This window comes from Acanthopagrus latus, chromosome 2 (assembly GCF_904848185.1).
Source record: "Acanthopagrus latus isolate v.2019 chromosome 2, fAcaLat1.1, whole genome shotgun sequence".
Taxonomy (NCBI): domain Eukaryota; kingdom Metazoa; phylum Chordata; class Actinopteri; order Spariformes; family Sparidae; genus Acanthopagrus; species Acanthopagrus latus.
Genome location: NC_051040.1, coordinates 27,824,258 through 27,844,399, shown reverse-complemented (window position 1 = coordinate 27,844,399; position 20,142 = coordinate 27,824,258). Strand labels below are relative to the sequence as shown.

The 20,142-nt window shown below is 39.4% G+C and overlaps 1 protein-coding gene across 2 annotated transcripts; it reads left to right on the top strand.

Annotated features, from left to right (window-relative positions):
- The first annotated feature begins 1,117 nt into the window (after window positions 1-1,117).
- Window positions 1,118-17,743, top strand: zbtb44 (zinc finger and BTB domain containing 44). Of its 2 annotated transcripts, none has more exons than XM_037074527.1 (6): window positions 1,118-1,287; window positions 3,465-4,568; window positions 6,141-6,225; window positions 6,752-6,903; window positions 9,309-9,609; window positions 13,001-17,743. In XM_037074527.1, exons 2-6 carry the CDS (start codon window positions 3,503-3,505, stop codon window positions 13,416-13,418), a joined length of 2,022 nt encoding a protein of 673 aa, XP_036930422.1. In that variant the 5' UTR covers window positions 1,118-1,287; window positions 3,465-3,502; the 3' UTR covers window positions 13,419-17,743. The 2 variants fall into 2 exon arrangements, with proteins under 2 accessions (XP_036930422.1, XP_036930431.1); XM_037074536.1 differs by having other exon boundaries at window positions 1,156-1,287; window positions 9,309-9,392; window positions 13,001-13,176.
- Window positions 17,744-20,142: the final 2,399 nt, after the last annotated feature.

Sequence of the window (20,142 nt, the reverse complement as noted above, 5' to 3'; positions counted from 1 at the left end):
TTTGTTCGCAAAACAGTCGTTCCTTCAAACCGATTTGTCCGCAACCGACACATCACTACGGGGTGCCGGCCTACAGAAACCAAGATGTTTAAGCTCAGAGTATATGGAGGGGCAGCCCTCCCTGCAGACAGTCTGCCTTACCACACTGCATAGCCCAGACACACCACTGCGAGCTGAATCAGAGTCAGAAATACTTTAATACAATTATTTAATTTAACAATGAGTCGGTGTGTTTAAAGGAGAAAGTCAGGACAGCCAGTAGAGCCTATGTGTAAACTCAAATCAGCTTTTAACTGAACTAACTAGCTAACAGAGGCCACAGCAGTTAACTGCCCGGTGATCTGCTGCTGCTTGCTTGGAGTATAAATCACACAGGCAGTCAGTTCTTAGATTGCACCTTTCAGAAAAATAATAATAACATTCAGTTAGGGAATACTATCCAGCAGATACCATTTGCATTATAGGTAAAAATATTGAATCATAAGAAAAGGGAGAATATATGACTGTAAGCATAAATAATATATATATTTTACTGGCAATAGGAAATAGTCGTATTACACATGATAAAGGACAACAGGACATACAGTCATTTGGAAAACAGGAAAACATTTCCCTATTAAGCCCCAGCTGTGGTGTTGAGAGGTTACTTGTTGATGTAGGCTGCACATTTTGCAGAAAGTACTTAAAAAAATGTGTCACAGATTAAACTAGAAAAGTGGTGAGGCAATGTGAACACATTGTGCTGTGTCCAAGAAAACTGAGATGGGTGTAAATAACACATTTAGACAAAATGAGTAGCCTCCACCATCACAGCTCAAAAACATATTCGGGGATATGATAATGAGATGAACAGTTCTACAGAAGGCCTCATAAGTTGGATGTCAGGAAGATGAACAGAGTGGATTCCTGTGCAGAGTGTGCTTGAGTTGTACATGTTGCCTAATGTGAGACTTCCTGCTTCTTACTGTACTGTACCGTGAGAGATGCGCGTTGCATTGTGGGGATACAAATACAGCGCAGAAAGGACAGCGGGGAGCACAAAGGAATGAAAACAGCAACTCGAAAACTTTTAACTTCAGCCTGTTGTGCTGTGAATTCATGTGGGCGCTAATTAGACTGTGAGCTTTGGCGGCTGGCAGGCTGACAACTGCCTGAGAGGCGCAGGGAATGTGAGTGTTCGGAGGGAAGCGGCAGGGCGCACCGCTGTCTCCGACTATCGCTGTTTTTTGTCAGCCGAGCTGTTTGCATCCCGAGGCCCAGCCGTTATCACGGGCCTCGTCCCACAAGGTAAACTCCCTCCACACAGTCTGTCTCGTTACGGTAACCCCGCTGTGTACGCTATAAGTCGGCTACTTTGTTGTCTGCGCAGTGATAAGGAAACAACCAATGCTAACGTGACTGTGTTTTGTCGGCTAGCGCTAGCTTGGTAGCTACAACAGTAAGCTAATGTACAGCAGCTGCGTTGATTATCCCGGGTTATCCACGGTCAGACCGGAAATGTGGCTAATTCGGCTTCAAAATAAACTTGGTAAATCGAATGGCTCATAATATTTGATGCTTGCTCCAAAAGGTTTCTCTCGTGTTAATTGGTGAATCAGTAAAGTGGAAATGAAAATGCAATTATGTGATCGTAAACGAACATTTCTGAACAGGACGTTGAAATAAAACGACGAGGTTAAACTTATGGTATTGTTGGCACTCTTTTATTTCGAAAGTAAATCGGATGTACTTGTTATCTCGTAGTTGGCGTGTTGTATCAGCTTGACACTGTTAGCTTGTGTTTGCTAAATTGTGATTGTTGTAAACACGTTCAGTACAGCATCTGATCCACCAGACCCTCAGTCCTCACAGACAGCCTCTGTGTCCTGTGAGCACTCCGTTTCTCAGCCCTCTGCAGTGTGTGTCAGCTCAGGGCTTGCGGTCTCGGACGTGATGTAAACACCGTAAAAGTAGCAGATTGAAGGCTACGCCTCCTCTGCCCCATCGCCATCGTAAATATTGTTGGTGAATTTAGTTTTATTATTTAAGTTTATTTTATTGTTATTGCAGACTCATGGTTGCATGACTTTAACTATTCAGTTGATCTATAAGGATCTAACAATGTTTATAAGTAATATGTGGCCCCGTGATGTCTTCAGATGGCTACCCAAAGGAGAAGACTAAACAAGTGTGGTCCGCCATGAAGTTAAACAGAAGAAAATCAACAGTTGCACATGTCATAAACATGATGATTGCATGATTTTCAGAACCACTGCTGTACCTTTATAGTGAGGCAAGTGGGAGAGAAATTGAACCAGTTATTTATTTGAACCACGACATGGCGTTTAAGGTACTCCCTGATCAAGGATGATTTACCACAACATTAGACACAAATTTGGAGGAAAAGTTACTTTTTCACACTAATGTTTGACATTTTTGTACAATATAATATCATTACAGAATAATGATATATAGATATATTATGTCTTAAAGCTATGATTTACGCCACACCATTATCTAGAATTGTTAACTAAATATCAGACCATATACCATTTATATACTCGACATGAATATATCTTTTTTGTCAGGAACAACTTTAATAGAGATCATGTACTTGAATAATTCTTCTGCAGGTGATATTTAATCCTTGAGGAAACCTGAAGATGGAATTAAAGTTATTTCTTGTAGCCCTGTTTGCTGGTGCAGACTAGGCACTCTCCTGTTGCACCTCCACAGCCCAGGTCTATAATTCACTTTGCCTTACTGGGCCAACATAGCCCAATAGTATTTTCCTTTGGTGTGTGTATGTGTAAAAGGGGAGCACGCTCTCCCTGCGAGAGCCCCTTTACTTGAGATTTTGTTTGATGGAAAATCTCATGCCTCAGAGAATCCACATGTCTTGCAGACAGCTGCTGAGCATCCTGTAGTGCACTGGCCTCCACATGGGTCTGGCTCGCATCGCTGCGCATCTGCTTTGATTGTTGTTACATAACTTGGCATTTTGTCCTCCGTGCTCCTTACCCTGCTTTCAACCCCCGCCCCCCTACCTTGCCTTCCCCTCACAGAGCACCTAAGTATTTCTCTCTACCTACACCCACTGGCTTCCATTAGGTGGTTGTCCTCTATCATCCAGTCTTTAGCATTGGACTGGTGTTTTACAGAGTAACATTTGATATCTCATTTTATCTTTGAAGTTATTGATTTCCAATAGTGGTTCAGTGACAATACATTGTGACATCTTTTATTTATCACTTGATTCTTTACTGTGGCTGGATTGTGTTCAGTTATGTAATCATTAGTGACACTGTTATTCCTAGATACTATCAATAACGGTGTGAACAACAAATAGAATTACAAAGTGTAGCAAAAATATTTTTGATAACATTGATATTCTATTTTTCTTTTCCTACCAGAGATGGACTCCTGAGATAGCATTTCTGTGGTTAACTAAAATGAAGTGTTTTGTTTTTTCCATCTCTCTGCAGGACGCACTTCCTGTACACAGTCAGACAGTGACTCCAACATGGGGGTCAAAACCTTTACTCACAGCTCCACATCCCACAGCCAGGAGATGTTGGAGAAGCTGAACGCTTTGCGCAACGAGGGACACTTATGTGATGTCACCATTCGGGTCCAAGACAAGCTCTTCCTGGCCCACAAAGTGGTCTTGGCCTGCTGCAGTGAGTTCTTCCGCTCCAAACTGGTGGGCCGGCCAGAGGAGGAGGACAAATTCGTGTTGGATCTTCATCACGTGACCGTTAGTGGATTCGCTCCTCTGTTGGAATATGCTTACACATCTACGCTGTCCATTAGCACAGAGAATATCATTGACGTCCTGGCAGCTGCAAGTTACATGCAGATGTTTGCTGTGGCTAGCACATGTTCAGAGTTCATGAAGTCCAGTATTCTGTGGAGCCCAGGTAACAACAACAACAACAACAACCTTACGGCAGATAAACCCCATGAATCAGCACCAGAGAGCGCCTCATCAAACTGTGCCCTGACGCCATTGGATGGCAGTGTGTCACCTGTTTCATCTGACTGCAGTGTGATGGAGAGAAACGTTCCTATATGCCGTGAATCACGACGGAAGCGCAAAAGCTTTGTAACAATGGCATCACCTGAGAGTCCACTTAAATGCACTACACAGATGGTTACCACCTCCCCTCAGATCCCCAACCCATCCCCTTCATTCTCTGACAGCACAGCCCAGCCTGTGGAATCCTCCTTGGCCTTCCCATGGACTTTCCCGTTTGGTATCGACCGGAGGTTCCACTCAGACAAATCAAAGCTTCCGGAGAGTCCTCGTTGTTTAGAGCAGGGCACCCCAGGGACCTCAGAGGTGGTTGTTGGTCGGCGGCTCAGCGACTTCCTAACATGTGAGAGCTCCAAGGTGGTGTCATCACCAGTGGCGGCAGAAGAGGAAGATGTGAGAGTGAAGGTGGAGCGTCTTAGTGATGAGGAGGTCCAAGAGGCGTCCTCTCAGCCGGTCAGTGCCTCTCAGAGCTCACTGAGTGACCAGCAGACGGTGCCAGGAAGTGAACAGGTCCAAGAAGAGCTCCTCATCAGTCCACAGTCCTCCTCTATAGGTGGTGCTATTCTCCTAAACCTAACTGCTCCACAGTTTTAGAACTGACCTGACTGTGGTTGTATATCAGTTGTGATTAATACTCCTATATATATATATATATATATATATATATATATATATATATATATATATATATATATATTGCTTTGTCATCCTATGTCAACACACCCCGACTCATTCTTACAGCCCTACTACCTACAGTAACAACCAACCAAAGGAAAGGGGCATGCTATTGGCTAACTCCCTCATTCATTTGGAGGTTACAATAGAAAAATACCTGTGGATTATTGACATCCTCTGTGCGGGAGCTTCGCTGTCTGAGTGTAGAATAACAGTAACTTATTTGTCCTGCTTTTTACTTGGTTTGGATAAGTGTACACTCATTGCATGGATAGTGTTGTGTTTGCTAAACTTATTGGTTATTCCTCATCCTCAAGTGATGAAAACTGCATATAGAAATACATACATTATCAATGTAAATACTGTGTTACTTTTCAAAGTATGTTTATTAAGATAATTTCTTTAGTATCCAAGCTGTATTTTAGAATGATGTACATGATTACATTTTTATGAATAATACGATGAGGGTTAACCCGTGCCCACTGCTCCAGATCTTACCTTAAATATTTGGATCATGAGGGAAAGCGGAGTACACTTACCAGATTAAATTCATGTCTGACTTCACTGCATGACATGACCGCTCCCTCTATCTCTTTGTAAAATCAGATTTAGTACAAAATGTATTTGAAAGTGACAAAGGAGATGTCCCTATCAAATAGGTGCTGGTCCCAATCTGGGAGGTCCCAGATCCTGTCCCAACGATCATTCATTACAATGATACGTAATATGTAAGACCTTTATGTAGCCATCAAGCAATATTTGAGACCCTATAGCTTACTTAAAAATAAATAAACTGCAAACATCTTTTTTAAATCAGAAGGATGCAGACTTTTTGTAAGGTTTTATGGTAATGTTATATCTCCCTCTGTTATTGGAAACTGAATATGTTGTGCGAGCCATAAAGTGTCCCGGTCAATTTGTTCTACTTGTGTTATTTGTTGTGTCAAAGTTTATATACTTGACCATTAGGTATTGAAGGATTTGGATACATTGTTTTAAAGACACAGTTAAATCACGTCAATGTGTTAGTGTTGTATTGTTATGCTAGAGTCTATGTCCTGACCCAGTTAATACTGTTTTCTGTAAAATGTGCAATCAAACCTGCCTCATTCAACCTTCAGAGCTGCTGCCCCACCTACAAAATTTTTGTTTGTATCGGTCTCAGTGGAAAGTTTTATTGTCTGATGGCCTGAATGCTGTTTGAAAGGATTTTCTGCCCTGCCATAAACAAAAAGAAAATGGAAAGACTCGTCATTTTTTCCAAAACGTTGGAATTAAACAGTGAATTGGAATCCAGCAGCATCAGTACATAAACATGGGATTAGCCTGGAAAGACCTACATTGCATTAGTTTAACCCATCAAAGATGGCATTTTCTGGACTTTATTATGGAGTCAGAAGTTCAGGAGACAGTTACCTAATGAGTAATTCTTCGTATTCTTCTTTTCCAGGGTCGATGGATGAGGGAGTGTCTGAGGGTTTGCCATCAATGCAGAGCACCTCCAACACTGGAGGACATGCTGAAGATGATGAAAGGTATGATTTGTTACAACTCGCAGCGAGGCAAGTCATGAGCAGTAAAGAATATATAGACATAAAACTCACAACTTGGTATCTGAGCCACACCTGTAAAGATAATAAATGTAGATGCTGTGTTGAAATGTCAAATACAAGATGTGCTGTTATATCAAGGGTTGTAGAAGCCTCGAGGCACAAATGTGTGACACATTTTACGTGCAGACTAACATAGCATCTTACTGGAAATCTATGAACGTCAAGCGCCAATCAATCTGACGCATATCACTATCTTCACTGACTAGTCATGTTCTGAAACATCCTTCAGCGTTGTTTGAATACATATATATATATATATATATATATATATATATATATATATATATATATATATATATATATATATATATATATATATATATATATATATATATATATATATATATATATATATATATATATATGTGTGACACCTTAATTTTTCAATGTAAGTAGTAGCACATTCAGGCTTGATTTTGACGTTGATGTTTTCTTTTTTATGTTTCAGGTTAGAAGGTATTCAGTATCCTTACCACCTTTATATCAGCCCCTCAGCCAGGCCTGGCACCAATGGCCCCGACAGACCCTTCCAATGTCCGACCTGTGGAGTCAGATTCACGCGCATTCAAAACCTGAAGCAGCATATGCTCATACACTCAGGTACGTAAAATGGGTAAATGAAAACTTCTAAATGAAACTGAGCATTATTGATCTGTGATCTGGAAATTAATGTAATCTTTCATAACTTCAAACAGAAAAAAGTATTTATTCAACTCCCACTAGGACTTTATCATATTTTATTATATTACATATAACATTTTATGATAGTCATTGTAATAAAGCTTATTTTTCATTAATAGAAATGTATCCAATTGGATTGGTGTGTCAGACAGGTATAACACAAGCTCTGAAAGCAACTGGCTAAGAAACGGATGCTCAAAAGAGCACTACTTTAGCATTTTCAGACTTGTTTGGAACAAAGAGTCTGAATTGATTCCACACGCTCTTTTTCCTTTAAAGTCTAGAAAAGAAGTTACAGAGAAATGAACTTTCCTTTACATCTAAAGGATGGATCCCATCTGATTCCACACACAGAGCTGCTTCTGCTTTAACAACACTCTGTGTTTTGTTCTAATGTGTCTTCATAATTTTCTCTGTAAATTCTGGACTCAAAGCTTGATGACTGAAGGCCAACATGTATCATGGTCAGTTAATACTACTACATAGAGAAATATCTGACACTTCTACAATAGATGCCACTAGGCACTATGAAGTACTGAGTGAAGAAAGACTTAGAAGTGACAACAAACTGATAGATAGATAGATAGATAGATAGATAGATAGATAGATAGATAGATAGATAGATAGATAGATAGATAGATAGATAGATAGATAGATACTTTATTGATCCCGGAGGAAATTCAAGATGTTTAAGTTGATGTTTAAGACAAAATATTTCTTCTGTAAAACTGAATCGTTACTGAATTCCAAGTATTTTCACGTGTTAAAAGACATTTCAGAACACAAGAACAACAATATACCGACAATGAATAAAATGGAACATTTGGGCAAGGTACAGAGTTTAGAAGTAATGTGTAAAAGGCTTTAAATTTATATTCTTTCTAACCCAGGTTGTTTGCCAGGCTTCAGAACTACTTATGGGATTGTTTTACAGCCTCACTTAACTTCTGATGTCACTAAACATTAAAATGCAAGACTAAATCCAACAATGTTGTAATATGCATGAAGAATGCCAACATGGTAATGGCACAATTTCCACATGATCTAAAAATAAGCGAGAATGGAACATCCGAAACATCTTATAACAGGCTCGCTTTCAAACTTTCCTCTGAATTTCCTAATGTATAATATACACAGCCTCTAAATGGTTTTCACTCCTGTCAAGATTTTTTTCACCCTTTTGACATTTTCAAATCATTGACTGAGTGAACTTAATTTAGCTTTTCTACAAATTGATTAAATAAATCAAACAACCTGTAACCTGGTATAGAATCTGCAACCACTATTTTTCTTAGATTTGGCTGTTTGCCTAGTAGACTCAGTAACTACACAAGAACGGTCTAGATACATTAACTGAGCCTACACCTTTTGTAATATGCATATTCCCTTTAAATGTGTGTGAAAATGTTCTATAAACAAAGAGAATAGAACATTTTATCTCTCCTGTGTTTGATGATTTGATGAGTTCAGACTGTTGAACTTGAGAGAAACTTTGCAGGTTTAGATGTATCAACAAAGTAAAGCATGAGTCAGTGTGATTGACTTAACATGACTGTGATTAACTAATGCATCATTATAGTTAGGGATATAACAGAAACTGAACACAAAATTAACATTTTTGGTATGTGCCTCAGTTTAGAGTAGTATGTAGAAAAAATAACTGCAGTCAGTTATTTTGAAATATGTAAATATGTTATGAAATATGAAATATGTTGTGTATCTGCACCGCTCAAACTTTTTTTGGCTGTTTGGTTCACACGGTGTACCGAACAAAGGGAGTCACAAACCAGAACAAATGACCTGAACCTGTTCAGGGTGAATACATGCACCATTACACCACTAATTGAGAGCATACATAACATGTGTTATGTCTGTCTAAATAAACTATTTTAATGTAAAAGCTTGGGTGAATCCCTCATTAAATTTGTGTTTGCAGGTAGGTATATTAAAAAAAACTAAAATATTACCAGGCAGATTTAGACTTACTCATATTTAGCTAAATGACCACCTACAATACGTGTCTTGTTACTGGTCATACTGGTCTACTCATTTGACTTTAAGTTTATACTTTGGTACTGGATTCAAAGATGAACTAGAATCCAACAGAACTGTACATAAGGAGTTGTTTATTGTTCCTGGGGATTCTGGGAAACTGATTTGGAAGGCAGGGAAGGGTGATGTTGTGGTAAGATGTAGTCACTTACCCTCCTTCTCACCTCACCTCATCTCATCTCATCTCATCTCACGTCACCTCACCTCACCTCACCTCACTTGTGTTATCCTAATGTGATGCTAAGCTGAACTGTCCTTTTCTTCTCCCCCAGGCATTAAGCCTTTCCAGTGTGACCGCTGTGGGAAAAAGTTCACACGGGCCTACTCCCTAAAGATGCATCGGCTGAAGCACGAAGGTAAACGCTGTTTCCGGTGCCAGATTTGTAGCGCCACATTCACGTCCTTCGGTGAATATAAGCACCACATGAGGGTCTCCCGACACATAATCCGCAAGCCGCGGATTTACGAGTGCAAAACGTGCGGGGCCATGTTCACCAACTCTGGCAATTTAATTGTACACCTGAGGAGTCTGAACCATGAGGCATCCGAACTAGCAAACTACTTCCAGAGCAGGTGAGGAGTTCGGGGGCACTGACCCCATCATTTACTCAGATCTCACCTGGATCAGAAAATAACTTCAGTTTAGATTCTAATACCTGAGGTTCATTTGATCGTTTTTACCTTTTGTGACTTTAGTTGTGTAGAATTGTTTTTAAGATGATTGCAATTTATTTTAATCCCCAGATCAAGTGTACCTGAAGTATTTGACTGTATTTATTGGGGAGTTTCAATTTCACTTACTTAAAGAATAGTTTGACAATTTTGGGAAACATGCTCATTTACTTTCTTCCCAGGAGTTAAATGAGAAGATTAAGACCATTAAGTCTATCTTGTGAATATGTAGATGGAGTCTGCTGCTGGTTAGTTCATTCTAGCATTAAGACTGGTAATAGAGAAAAAGCTAGCCAGGCTTTGTCCAAAGGGCACAAAATCTTCCTACCTGCACCTCTGAAGTTATGTTGGTTTAGTTGAATATGTACAGAATGGCAGTGTAAAAACATTAATTTGCTTTTTTATGGGGGCTTGGACTATATTTGAGCTGAGCTCAAGATAAGCTAAGCTAACTGACTGATGAACTACTGTAGCTTCATATTTCCCTTAGGATCCTGACACACTAGTCTGACTATCGGTTGGCAGGCTATGTCAGGCTATTGTTGAATGTCCTTGGCCCCAGTTCTTTCAGTTTGTCCCACACTGTTGGCATTAGTCAGCCCTTGTCAGCGGCGTTTCGGCTGACTGAGCACAATCAGTGGTAGAGCCCTTGGGCAAGGGAAAAATTACTCTGATTGGCTATTCAGCTAGGGGAATCAGTGCACAGCAAAAAACAAAAATTGGTAAGAATCTTGTGCCTGTCGCGTAGTATCCATGATTTCACCCATTTAGTGCTGTTTCGCCTTTACTTTCCACCTCTGTCTCTTTATTAGTGCCATTTGCAGCTTTATATCGGACGTGTTCTTGATTGGAGGTGGCTATATTAGCAGTGGAGTGGAGTGAATATGATGCACTTTATCATCACAACGGTTTACATATTTACAGTCTTGAGTCTTCCTGTTTTGTTTTTTAATGAGGAATGCAGAATTCTGCCACCTAGTGGTATGGAGACATATTTCCTCTCTTGCAGATGCAGTCATGGAAGAGCTAGTCAGCTGCAGTCTTTGGTGTGCTCAAATACAGCTTTTTGACTGAGTTGTAGCAATCTTCTCATCGCACTCTTGGGAAGAGAGCGTATTTCCCAAAATAAATAAATGAATAAATGACTGACACAGTTCCATGAGAGGTGAGGATGAGATGGGTTATCACAAAATGAGTCAAGTTTCCTGACAACATTAGAGCCCAGCTGTACAGTGTTATAAACCCCTTTGATAACTTTAATTTTCTTTCAGTCACTCTGTTTATACTCTTCACATTGCACATGAGAGAAACAATCGCACCTTGGAAACTTCAGTAAATATGCTCATATAATAGCTGCAAATCTCAATTTAAATCATTGTGTCATCTGTTTGTTTCTATTTGAATGGATTGTCCTTAACCAAACAGAATGGGTTGTTTGTTTTTATCAGCAGCTCAGCCCACAAAGCCTCATGAAAGTCAGAACACAGTGTCTTTGTAAAGTCGAGGAGTGTTTTTATTTCCTAGACTTTTCCACTTCTTAATCAACTCAAGCCCTCACAGGTCGGCAGGACTCAAACGGGCCATTGACTCCTTGAAGATTTTATAGTAGAAGGTCTACGTCTGAGATCATAACAGTGTGGAAAATTCTTTGGCAATTCAGTCAGACTCTTAACTCTCATCCTCAGTCTTCATATAAAAAGATATGTTAACTACCCTATATTTTTTTTCTAAGTTACTGATTTTGCAGACAGGTTTGTCAGATTCAACTGTCGTCTGTGCCACAGAGGTCTGCTACATTCCACCTTAACTATTTATTCTGGATACTGAGCTCTAAATTCCCACTGTTTGATAGTGTGTATGTGTTAAGCTGCAGGATTGGGTACTCTTAATCTAGTTCTCAATCAAGGTTACACTGTGCACTCACACATTTTACAGGGCCTCTGTCATAGGAATCTAAATGTTATTGTGTGGGATATTCTCACATAAAGACCAAGTGGGAATAGCCAGACTGGAAATATGAGGGTGTACGATCAAATTTCATAAAATAGTATTAGGAAACTCTCATCTTGGTGTTGTAGTTTTTGTATGTTGGTGTACATATTTCTAATTAGGCATTATTTGGAGCCTTTATATTGACACAGCCTGTCACTAACAATGGAAATATCCACCCCAACACACTAATGACACTTGAGCCATATCAAAAAGTTGATGGATTTCTGAAGGAAGATAAGGAGAGAATGGCAGCATTTTTTTCCACCAAAATTGATCAGTGACCAAACTAAACATCTGTCAAGGACAATGCATAGACACAAATTCAGGAGGACCTCTATACAGCAGAAAACAATGCTGCCACAAGACACATTTTGTTTTTCAGTTTTGATCAGTGAGATATATTATCCCCTTCTGAAGAACCAGACTTTGAAAGCTGTTTGCTTCCCCCGATGCCTACCTTTGAGTAAATTAGGCTATGGATGAAAAGTTTAAACAGTAATTCACAAAACTCCAAGTGCTTACTGCTTATTAGGAGTGCCGCTGATTATGTTCACAATTTATCATTTGGTCTATAAAATATCCAAAATAAAACCTTTAAAGTTCTTGTTACGTCTGACCAACAGTCCAAAACACAGATATTCAGTAATGGGCTGCTTATTTAAGACAAAGATGAGCAGTGAATTGTCACAATTGAGAAGCTGGAAGAGCATTTGGCATTTAAGCTACAAAATGTCAAAAACAGTTAATATGAAAGTGGTTGCAGTATGTTTTCTGTTGGTTGATTTAGCAATGAATAAAATAATCAATTCCAGTTGTCCAGTTTGATGTTTCAATCAATCAATCAATACTATTGACATTGTTATTAAATTTATCTCTACATATAGCATATTTTATCTGGAATTAAGTCTCAGTTCAGTTTGAACAGGTTTGGGTAGAAATGAGGAATGTTTAGAAACCTAGTGCTAAATCAACTTGTTCCTGTCCGTCTATAAAATGTCATGGCCTTCATGTCAGGTTTTGAGGAAATTATTCCTTGAAAACACTGAACATCACAGTTTGACGGTATCTTTTCAGTATTTCTTGTATTGTCTGCTCATTAGGTTAATCAGTGCTTCTAATGTATGAAAGCTTACTTCTCAAACCTCAGGATACAACACATTGTTCTTAACCTGAAGCATGGATGTTTGTGACATGGCTGATTTTACATCTTTTTAAATTGTCAGGATGTACAGTTTAAAAGTTTGTGACATGTAGCAAATAAAGGATCGTTGAACTCTTGACATTCTCTTGGTCTTTGCAGTGATTTCCTCGTGCCCGACTACCTGAGCCAGGTGCAGGAGGAGGAGGAGGCGCTGGGAGTCCAGTATGAGCTAGAGGAGTCCCAACATCACCCTGTCTACCCGGGCAGTACCTCCACCTCCACCACAACTGCGGCCTCATCCACCTCCTCAGTCCAGATGCCCGTCATCTCCCAGGTCTCCTCCTCCACCCAGAATTGCGAGAATTCCTCCGGCTTCCTTTCACCCGAGCCCCTGGATCCCCTGGAAGCCTCAGCCTCCCTCAAGATGGATGCTGATGAGACAGCGGCCGTGACAGAGGAGACCAAGATGGACAACAGTGTAGGAGGCAGTTCCCCAGAGGTGCTCGAAGAAGAGCAGCAGCAGCAGCAGCAGCAGCATACCCAGGGCAAGGAGCTGGCTTCTATTACCATAGAGTGATTCAAGCCTTCTACTTGCTCATCATGTCTTATTTTGCAGTCATGTCATATGGGAATATGTGTTGGAATGCCTTGGCGGCTAAAAGGGACAACTTGGACATGGGCACATGTTGAAACCTCATCATGTGAAGCCATCAAGACGCAGGGATTGAAGTTTTCTGAAGACTTCAGTTGCCTTGATGATGTTTTTCCACAAGCAACACGGATGCACTTATGTGAGTTCATGTTTTACACCAAACAAATCCAGCAAAGTAAATTTTATTTGTGTTCTCAGCAGTGGTGGTACAATTTTCCTGAACTTGCTTCAGTAGCAGTTAGCTCAGAGCAGTTACAGTTGGGGCTTTTCCACTGGTGCTTTGCAGCGCCAAGTCAATCCATGCTGCGCTGATTTGCTTTTCCATTGCCAGTTTAACTGCACTGAGTTGTGCCGCTGAGCCTTGTTCAAGATGAACCTTCTTCAGGTTGGGGCTAAAGCGAGCTGCAGTGACAGCTTGTTACTGTGGCCAACCTGTGACTCATCTCATGTTTACGTAGGAAACCTGAGAGAGAGATGTTTTTAACTGAGTTTCTTCAGTTTCTCTACAGTGTCCCTGACCTTACTTTCAGATATCAGATGTATTTCACTGTTTCATCATGTTTGTTTTCATCTGTAGACAAGTTTAGTTGAGTTACTGCTAGAGAAAAAACAACATTTCCTGGTTTGGCTGCTTTATGATGAAAGTATTTTATTAACTGGTGGAGGGACTAACTAATGGGGAACTTAAAGTGCGAAGAATTGTTAAACTGGGATGAGAGTTTTCGGGCACTTCTTTGACTTCCACTCAATCCACTTTCATCATCAGTTAAAGACGCATCTGAATGCAGGTAGCCTCGTCGTAATGGAAATGCAAACCCTGTCGCACCGGGCTGATGTGCCCAGTCAAAGCGAGTCAGGCTGAGCCAGCACTTGCTAATGGAAAAGCCCCACTTGTTGTTGACATAAGATGTCAGTAGGTCATACAATCTGTGTTCGGCCTACCACCACACCTGAATTTCAAAGTAATATCAAGTGAACAGTATTAAAGGGCAGCAATCTTTAAGAAGGTTGTTTTTTTCCCATATGACGTGAATGCAGCACAAGCTAAAGTCATTTCTGTCTTAGCCTATTTGAGGTTTGTTTCGTACAAGCCTTGCCCTACTTTTGGAAAGTGCCTGAGAGTTCCCATTTTAACAAAGCAGCGTGTAGAGGAAAAAGAGGTCTTGACTTTGCCAACAGTGACAAATCAAGTGTTTGCAAACTGAGCTAAATAAAAACATATTGTATTTCATTTGTAGTGATAATGCTAGTTTGTATGGGCTGAGACTGTGTTATTCCTTCAGTGCCGTCGCTATAGGCAAACTGTTAAATGTCAATATTATCTATATTGCAATAGCTTGTACTGTAGTTTTACTATTTGAATGCTGTGTATGATATGTCAGGTGTGTATGTGCTTTTGTTTTTAACTCTATAAACTCAGAACATTTCATTTTTAAATGTTTAAAACTTGAAATTATATTGACAGAGTATTCCCATAAGATGTTTGTGCAGTATATACGATTTCTGACCTATTAGAACTTATTTTTTTATTTTTTATGAACACTGTTGTTAAATCAAACATCACATCTCCAAAAACCTAAACTCTAAGAGTTTAGGGAGACTTGGATCAGCACTGATGCATCTTTTGTTTTAAAAACCTAACCAAATAAATGACTAAATAAGACTGACATTTATGTGAGACAAACAAGGAAACTAAAAAAAAAAAAAAAAAAGAAAGAAAGAAAAAAAAAAATTAAAAATTTGGGCTTCAAATTTTTATCATGACTGCAGTGTTATATTCCCAAACAGACTCTACGACATGGTAATGTAGCATTAACCCGTGTCATAAATATTGATATCTGACATGGGATTCAAGTTTCAATCATCCTGAATTACCAACAGGTACACTGCTGATGTTCTACGATGTTGCATGACTGTTGAAGTGATGTTTCATTTCGGTACAACACGATTGTCTTTTATAATCTTTGTGTGACTTTATGGTTGACAAACCGAGAATTATGTTATCCCAAAAGCGTGGACTAACCACCAGCTTTGTTTGATTTTTCTTTATCTAATGTCATAAAGGGAAAAACTACATTGTGAAGACTTCCCTGACTGAAATGTAAGAAAATATTGTACGTCTGCAACCAGGAACGCAGGAAGTAGTTAATGCAAAGATTCTGATGCTATCTGTGATGGCCAGTTCTCTGTCAGAACCAGGCTGTTGTTGGGTGTTATGGTAGTATTGCTTCAGAAGCAGTATGAACATGCTAATGTGTGAATGCAAATACTGTGAGTGAAATCATTATAAATGATAACTTCAAAATATAGGCGAGAGCTTACCCTTCATCTTAAACTGATAACACAGTTTGGCAGTTGATGTTACTTGTTTCTTTTTGAATGCTGATTTTGGGTCTAACCTTCAGCTCCTGTTACCTGTGTTGTGCCAACATGGTTGTAATTGTGTCCTTGGACATTGTTGTGCCTGTATTTTGAGAAGATAATGATACCCATGGTGATGATCCATGAGTTGAATGCTACTGACTGTGACTTGTTCAGTGAAATCTTTGTATGTATTTTCTGTTGCCCCCTGAAAGTAGTACAAACAGCCGACATTTAGGATGATCGCAGCAGGATGGAAGACCTCACACGCAGAGTTGATTGTAAATGTAAAGATGACTATTGCTGTGATGAGGGCATCAATATCACCCTGTCCTGATCTATGAAATTCACTGAGAGCTGTCTTAAAATGTCAGCGCGTGCCATCCTATCAGTCACTTTTTCAAAGTTGTGCCATTTGCCCTTTTATCTGGGTACAAATCATGCTTTTTCCTACAGGACCAAATGTTCTCTATCTTATTTGGGATTTGCCATGGCAATCAGTAATTGCACATAATAAAAGAAAGAGATAATCATTCAAAGTGGTCCATGGTATTTAGCAAAGGGGTCCTGCTGTTTTGCCCCTTAAAACACTGTATGATGTTGTGCATTTAAGAGGCTAGCCTTAGTAAATGGACCTATTAACTCTAGTTGCACAATATCAAAATTTTAAAAGTTTTCTATTTCCATTTGTATGTCACGCTTTTCATCTGTTTTTCTTCAGTGTCTGTACTCAAACGACTTTTTTATAATGAAATGCTGCTGTTTGTTGAAACGCAAAGTGCCCAAAATATTTTTGTGAACCAATGGTGTGCAATAAATGGACAGGTGTTGTTTTTGAAAGTTTGGATTTTGTCTTTGGAATGGTGAATTCTGTTGAAAAAAAAAAAAGAAGAATGTATAATTTTGTTTTATTCAAATGTGACTGAAGGTGAATCAAATAGGCAAGGACCCCATTTGATCTGTGAAACAAAGAACAAAGCTTTGATTTCAGACGACCGGTTCTATTCAGCTCCTTTCTGTTTGTTTCTGAAGTTGCATGTTCATATCGTTCTGTGAAGTGGAGAGCATGTCTTCAGTTGCCGATGCGTTCTGTCAAGGCCTTATTTGTCGATGACTCTTCATCCAACATAGCTTTGATCTGTTGTTCAGCATGCCCTCTACTTTTCTGTACATTTTCCCTTTTCTGTGCAATGTTTTAAAGTATCTTGATTATACACAGGACATGCCTTTTCAATGTACACTTGATGTTGTATATGTTTTCCAGTCCTTTATTTAAAATTAGGAAAATCGAAGAAAAAAACCTGGTAGCTCTTCATAGTGGCATATATATTTTTGGTGACTTTTGTATTATGGTTGCTGTTTCATGGCATCTTTGGATATTCTTGTTAAATGTGAATAGAACAGCTTAGTTTGGGAGTGTGGGGGGCCTTGGTAGTCTTCACTTTGTGACTCTCTGCAGTGTGTGTGTGTGTGTATGTATATATATATAAATATACAGTATATACACTCATACTATGTTGCATATTCTTTATACTGTAGGCTACTTGATTACAACCTGCTTTGAGACAGATGTTGTTTTTTGTGTCTTTGATACTGTATTTAAACTGTAGTTTGGAGAAACTGTACAAAAACATCCCAGATAGTAATGCAACCTGCACATTGTATAGGGAGAACTGACGTTTGTGGTGTTGAGTGTTTTAACTGGATCATATTCCACAGTTGGCTGTTAAAAACTGACAAGACCACTCTGTATTTTAGAGTTCATGGTTGTTCTGAATCTTTGCTAGTGTTCTGGCTTTGCAGTCCTGTTATTAAAAAAAGAGTTGTTTTTGTAAAAGTATGAAATGTAAATAAAAAAAGAAAAAATCTAAGTCAGACTAAGACTAAAACATGTCTGAAGTTGTTTTTATCACTGTAATATATCTGAGTTGACCTGAAGGTCATGGAACACAAATTCTTCTTGGTAATATATGACCTCTCTAATATACCAGATCACAAAGCAAAGGCTGTGATCTTAACAGTTAAAAAAGTACTTCATTGACTTATCATTGCACTTCTATAAGGAATCATGATGGACAGTTTAAAAGGATCAAAATTGATGCAGCTGAATCAGAGATATGAATATTTGTAATTCCACAAATTCTTTGTCAAAACCTGGTGCCCCACATCACATCATAATACAACCTGACTGCTCAAAGTTTGTCCAGAAACTTGGAGTTTGTTACGCTAACGCAGCCTCGAGCTTCTAGCCTGAAGCTGAGATGAGGAGCGGGCGGCAGAGATCTGGTAAGCTCACGTGTGTCGAACTCCTCAGCCCCAGATTTGTCTCATTTTCAGATTTTGTAGACTTCAGACTCAACCGACACCGACTCCAATGACATCACTCGAGGTTGTTTATTGAGTTCACTCAGCTTCCTCTGGAGCCACAAAAAGCTTCTTACGTTTTTGTTCACATGTGCAGTACTACTCCCCAACACCTGCAATCACAGTCGCCTCTGCATTGATTGATTTATTTAAAAAATGTTGAGGGTTCAGTCACAACAGACCTTCTCAAGACACACCACCCACAAAGTGACAGTGTGCTTAAATACCAGGGGTGTGATTCTTCCAGATGAATCCGGAAATGAGGCTTTGAGGCTTTTTGGGGGGGGCGGATTGGTAACAATAATGACCGCTCACCACCGTCAATGTTTTTTGTGCATGTCTTCATGTCACTCCGCAAGTAATCCATTCATTTGTAACAATGGAACTTGATTCAAAGTAGAGCTCCACCAAAGAGCCTTCAATCGTTGCAGAAGGTTATCTGATGTGTTCAAAGAATTTAGGACGTGTGGGGCGAACTATTTCTTAGCTGAAGCCAACAACGGGACAAAATAAATGCGAAGAAAGACATACTGGAGTTCCTATTTTCGTTTGATAAGTATAATACATTCTGTGGTCTACCCCTTGCATGACCTGGCAAGAGACTTTCTTCTAAAACACATAAGAATAACTGACATGGTTAGAAAATACTGCTTCTAGAGCCAGCTGAACAACGAGAAAATGTCACGGCATGATCAGAACAGCCCGACCTGACAAGACAACGGAGAAAATAATTGTATTTAAACATTTGGGGTTGACTAATGGTTTGGAGCAAGACAGAAAAAGAAAAGTAAACTGTGCCCCGACAATCTAGGGGAGACCAGGGACAGTTGTAACACTTTTTTGCAATTTTTAGCAACACATCAAAAACCATTTATACTGGAAAAAACATTTTTTTATATTAGAAACTTCAGTCTGTCAAATGCTGAAATAACACATTTAAGTGGTTTATGAAATACGTACAGGTTGCAAAATAGATTTTAATACAGTCTCTTCACTGTTACAACTGTCCCAGTGTACAGGGACGGTTGTGACATGTCTAAAAATATACATAACGAATCCATCATATAGTCAAAATGGAAAATATTATTTATCAATCATGTTATTATGACTATTAATTTCATGTTTTTAAGTAATGATTACCTTTTTTGTCATACTACATGACAAAAAATGGTTAAACAGTCAAATTATAATGCAAGAAAAAAAATGATTTAATGAATAGAAACACCTCAAAAAAGTTTAAACATGAACTTAAACATTCTCAACAACAGAGTGGGGGGCTCAGTAGGCCTAGTCCGAGTCACAGTTGTGGCAAGTGTAAAAATCCCTTCCATCTGTACAGTCCTTGTGTGCCCAGCCTTTACAGGACCAGCAGTGGAGTCTGACCTCCCTTGGCCACAGTGCAGAATTCATTTTCATCATCAGATGAGTCCTTAATTTTCTGGATTTTTTTTTTTTTTTGCCGTTGTTGCTGAAATTCATTTTTCTTTTAGCTGCAGACCTGCTTTTCTCAGCCTCCAGTTGTTTTTTCACAGGAGGCTGAGGGCCACAAGCCTCTAACCTCTATGGCTACAAGGCACCCCACTGTCTCTTATGGAGAGAGTGGGGTGCCATCCTGTTCTCTGCCCAGGTTTGAAGGTACCTGCAACTGTAGGTCTTAACTGTTAATTAGCTTAATACACAAGAAATGTACACAGTATAGCCTACTCTAGCTTAAAACACATCTACCTCCTTTGGGCTCAACCCATAATAAAATCAGCTGCCTGCATGAGGTAGTCTCTTAAGAGGAGCTCCTGCCTCACCGTCTTTCCCTGTCTGATTTCATCAGAAGCCCTTTCCAGCGCAGGAAATGGAACTCCCCCGTCCATCTTCCTCTCTCTGATATTTGGCATGCTGTAAGCAATTCAGATTCAGATTCAGAATTCAG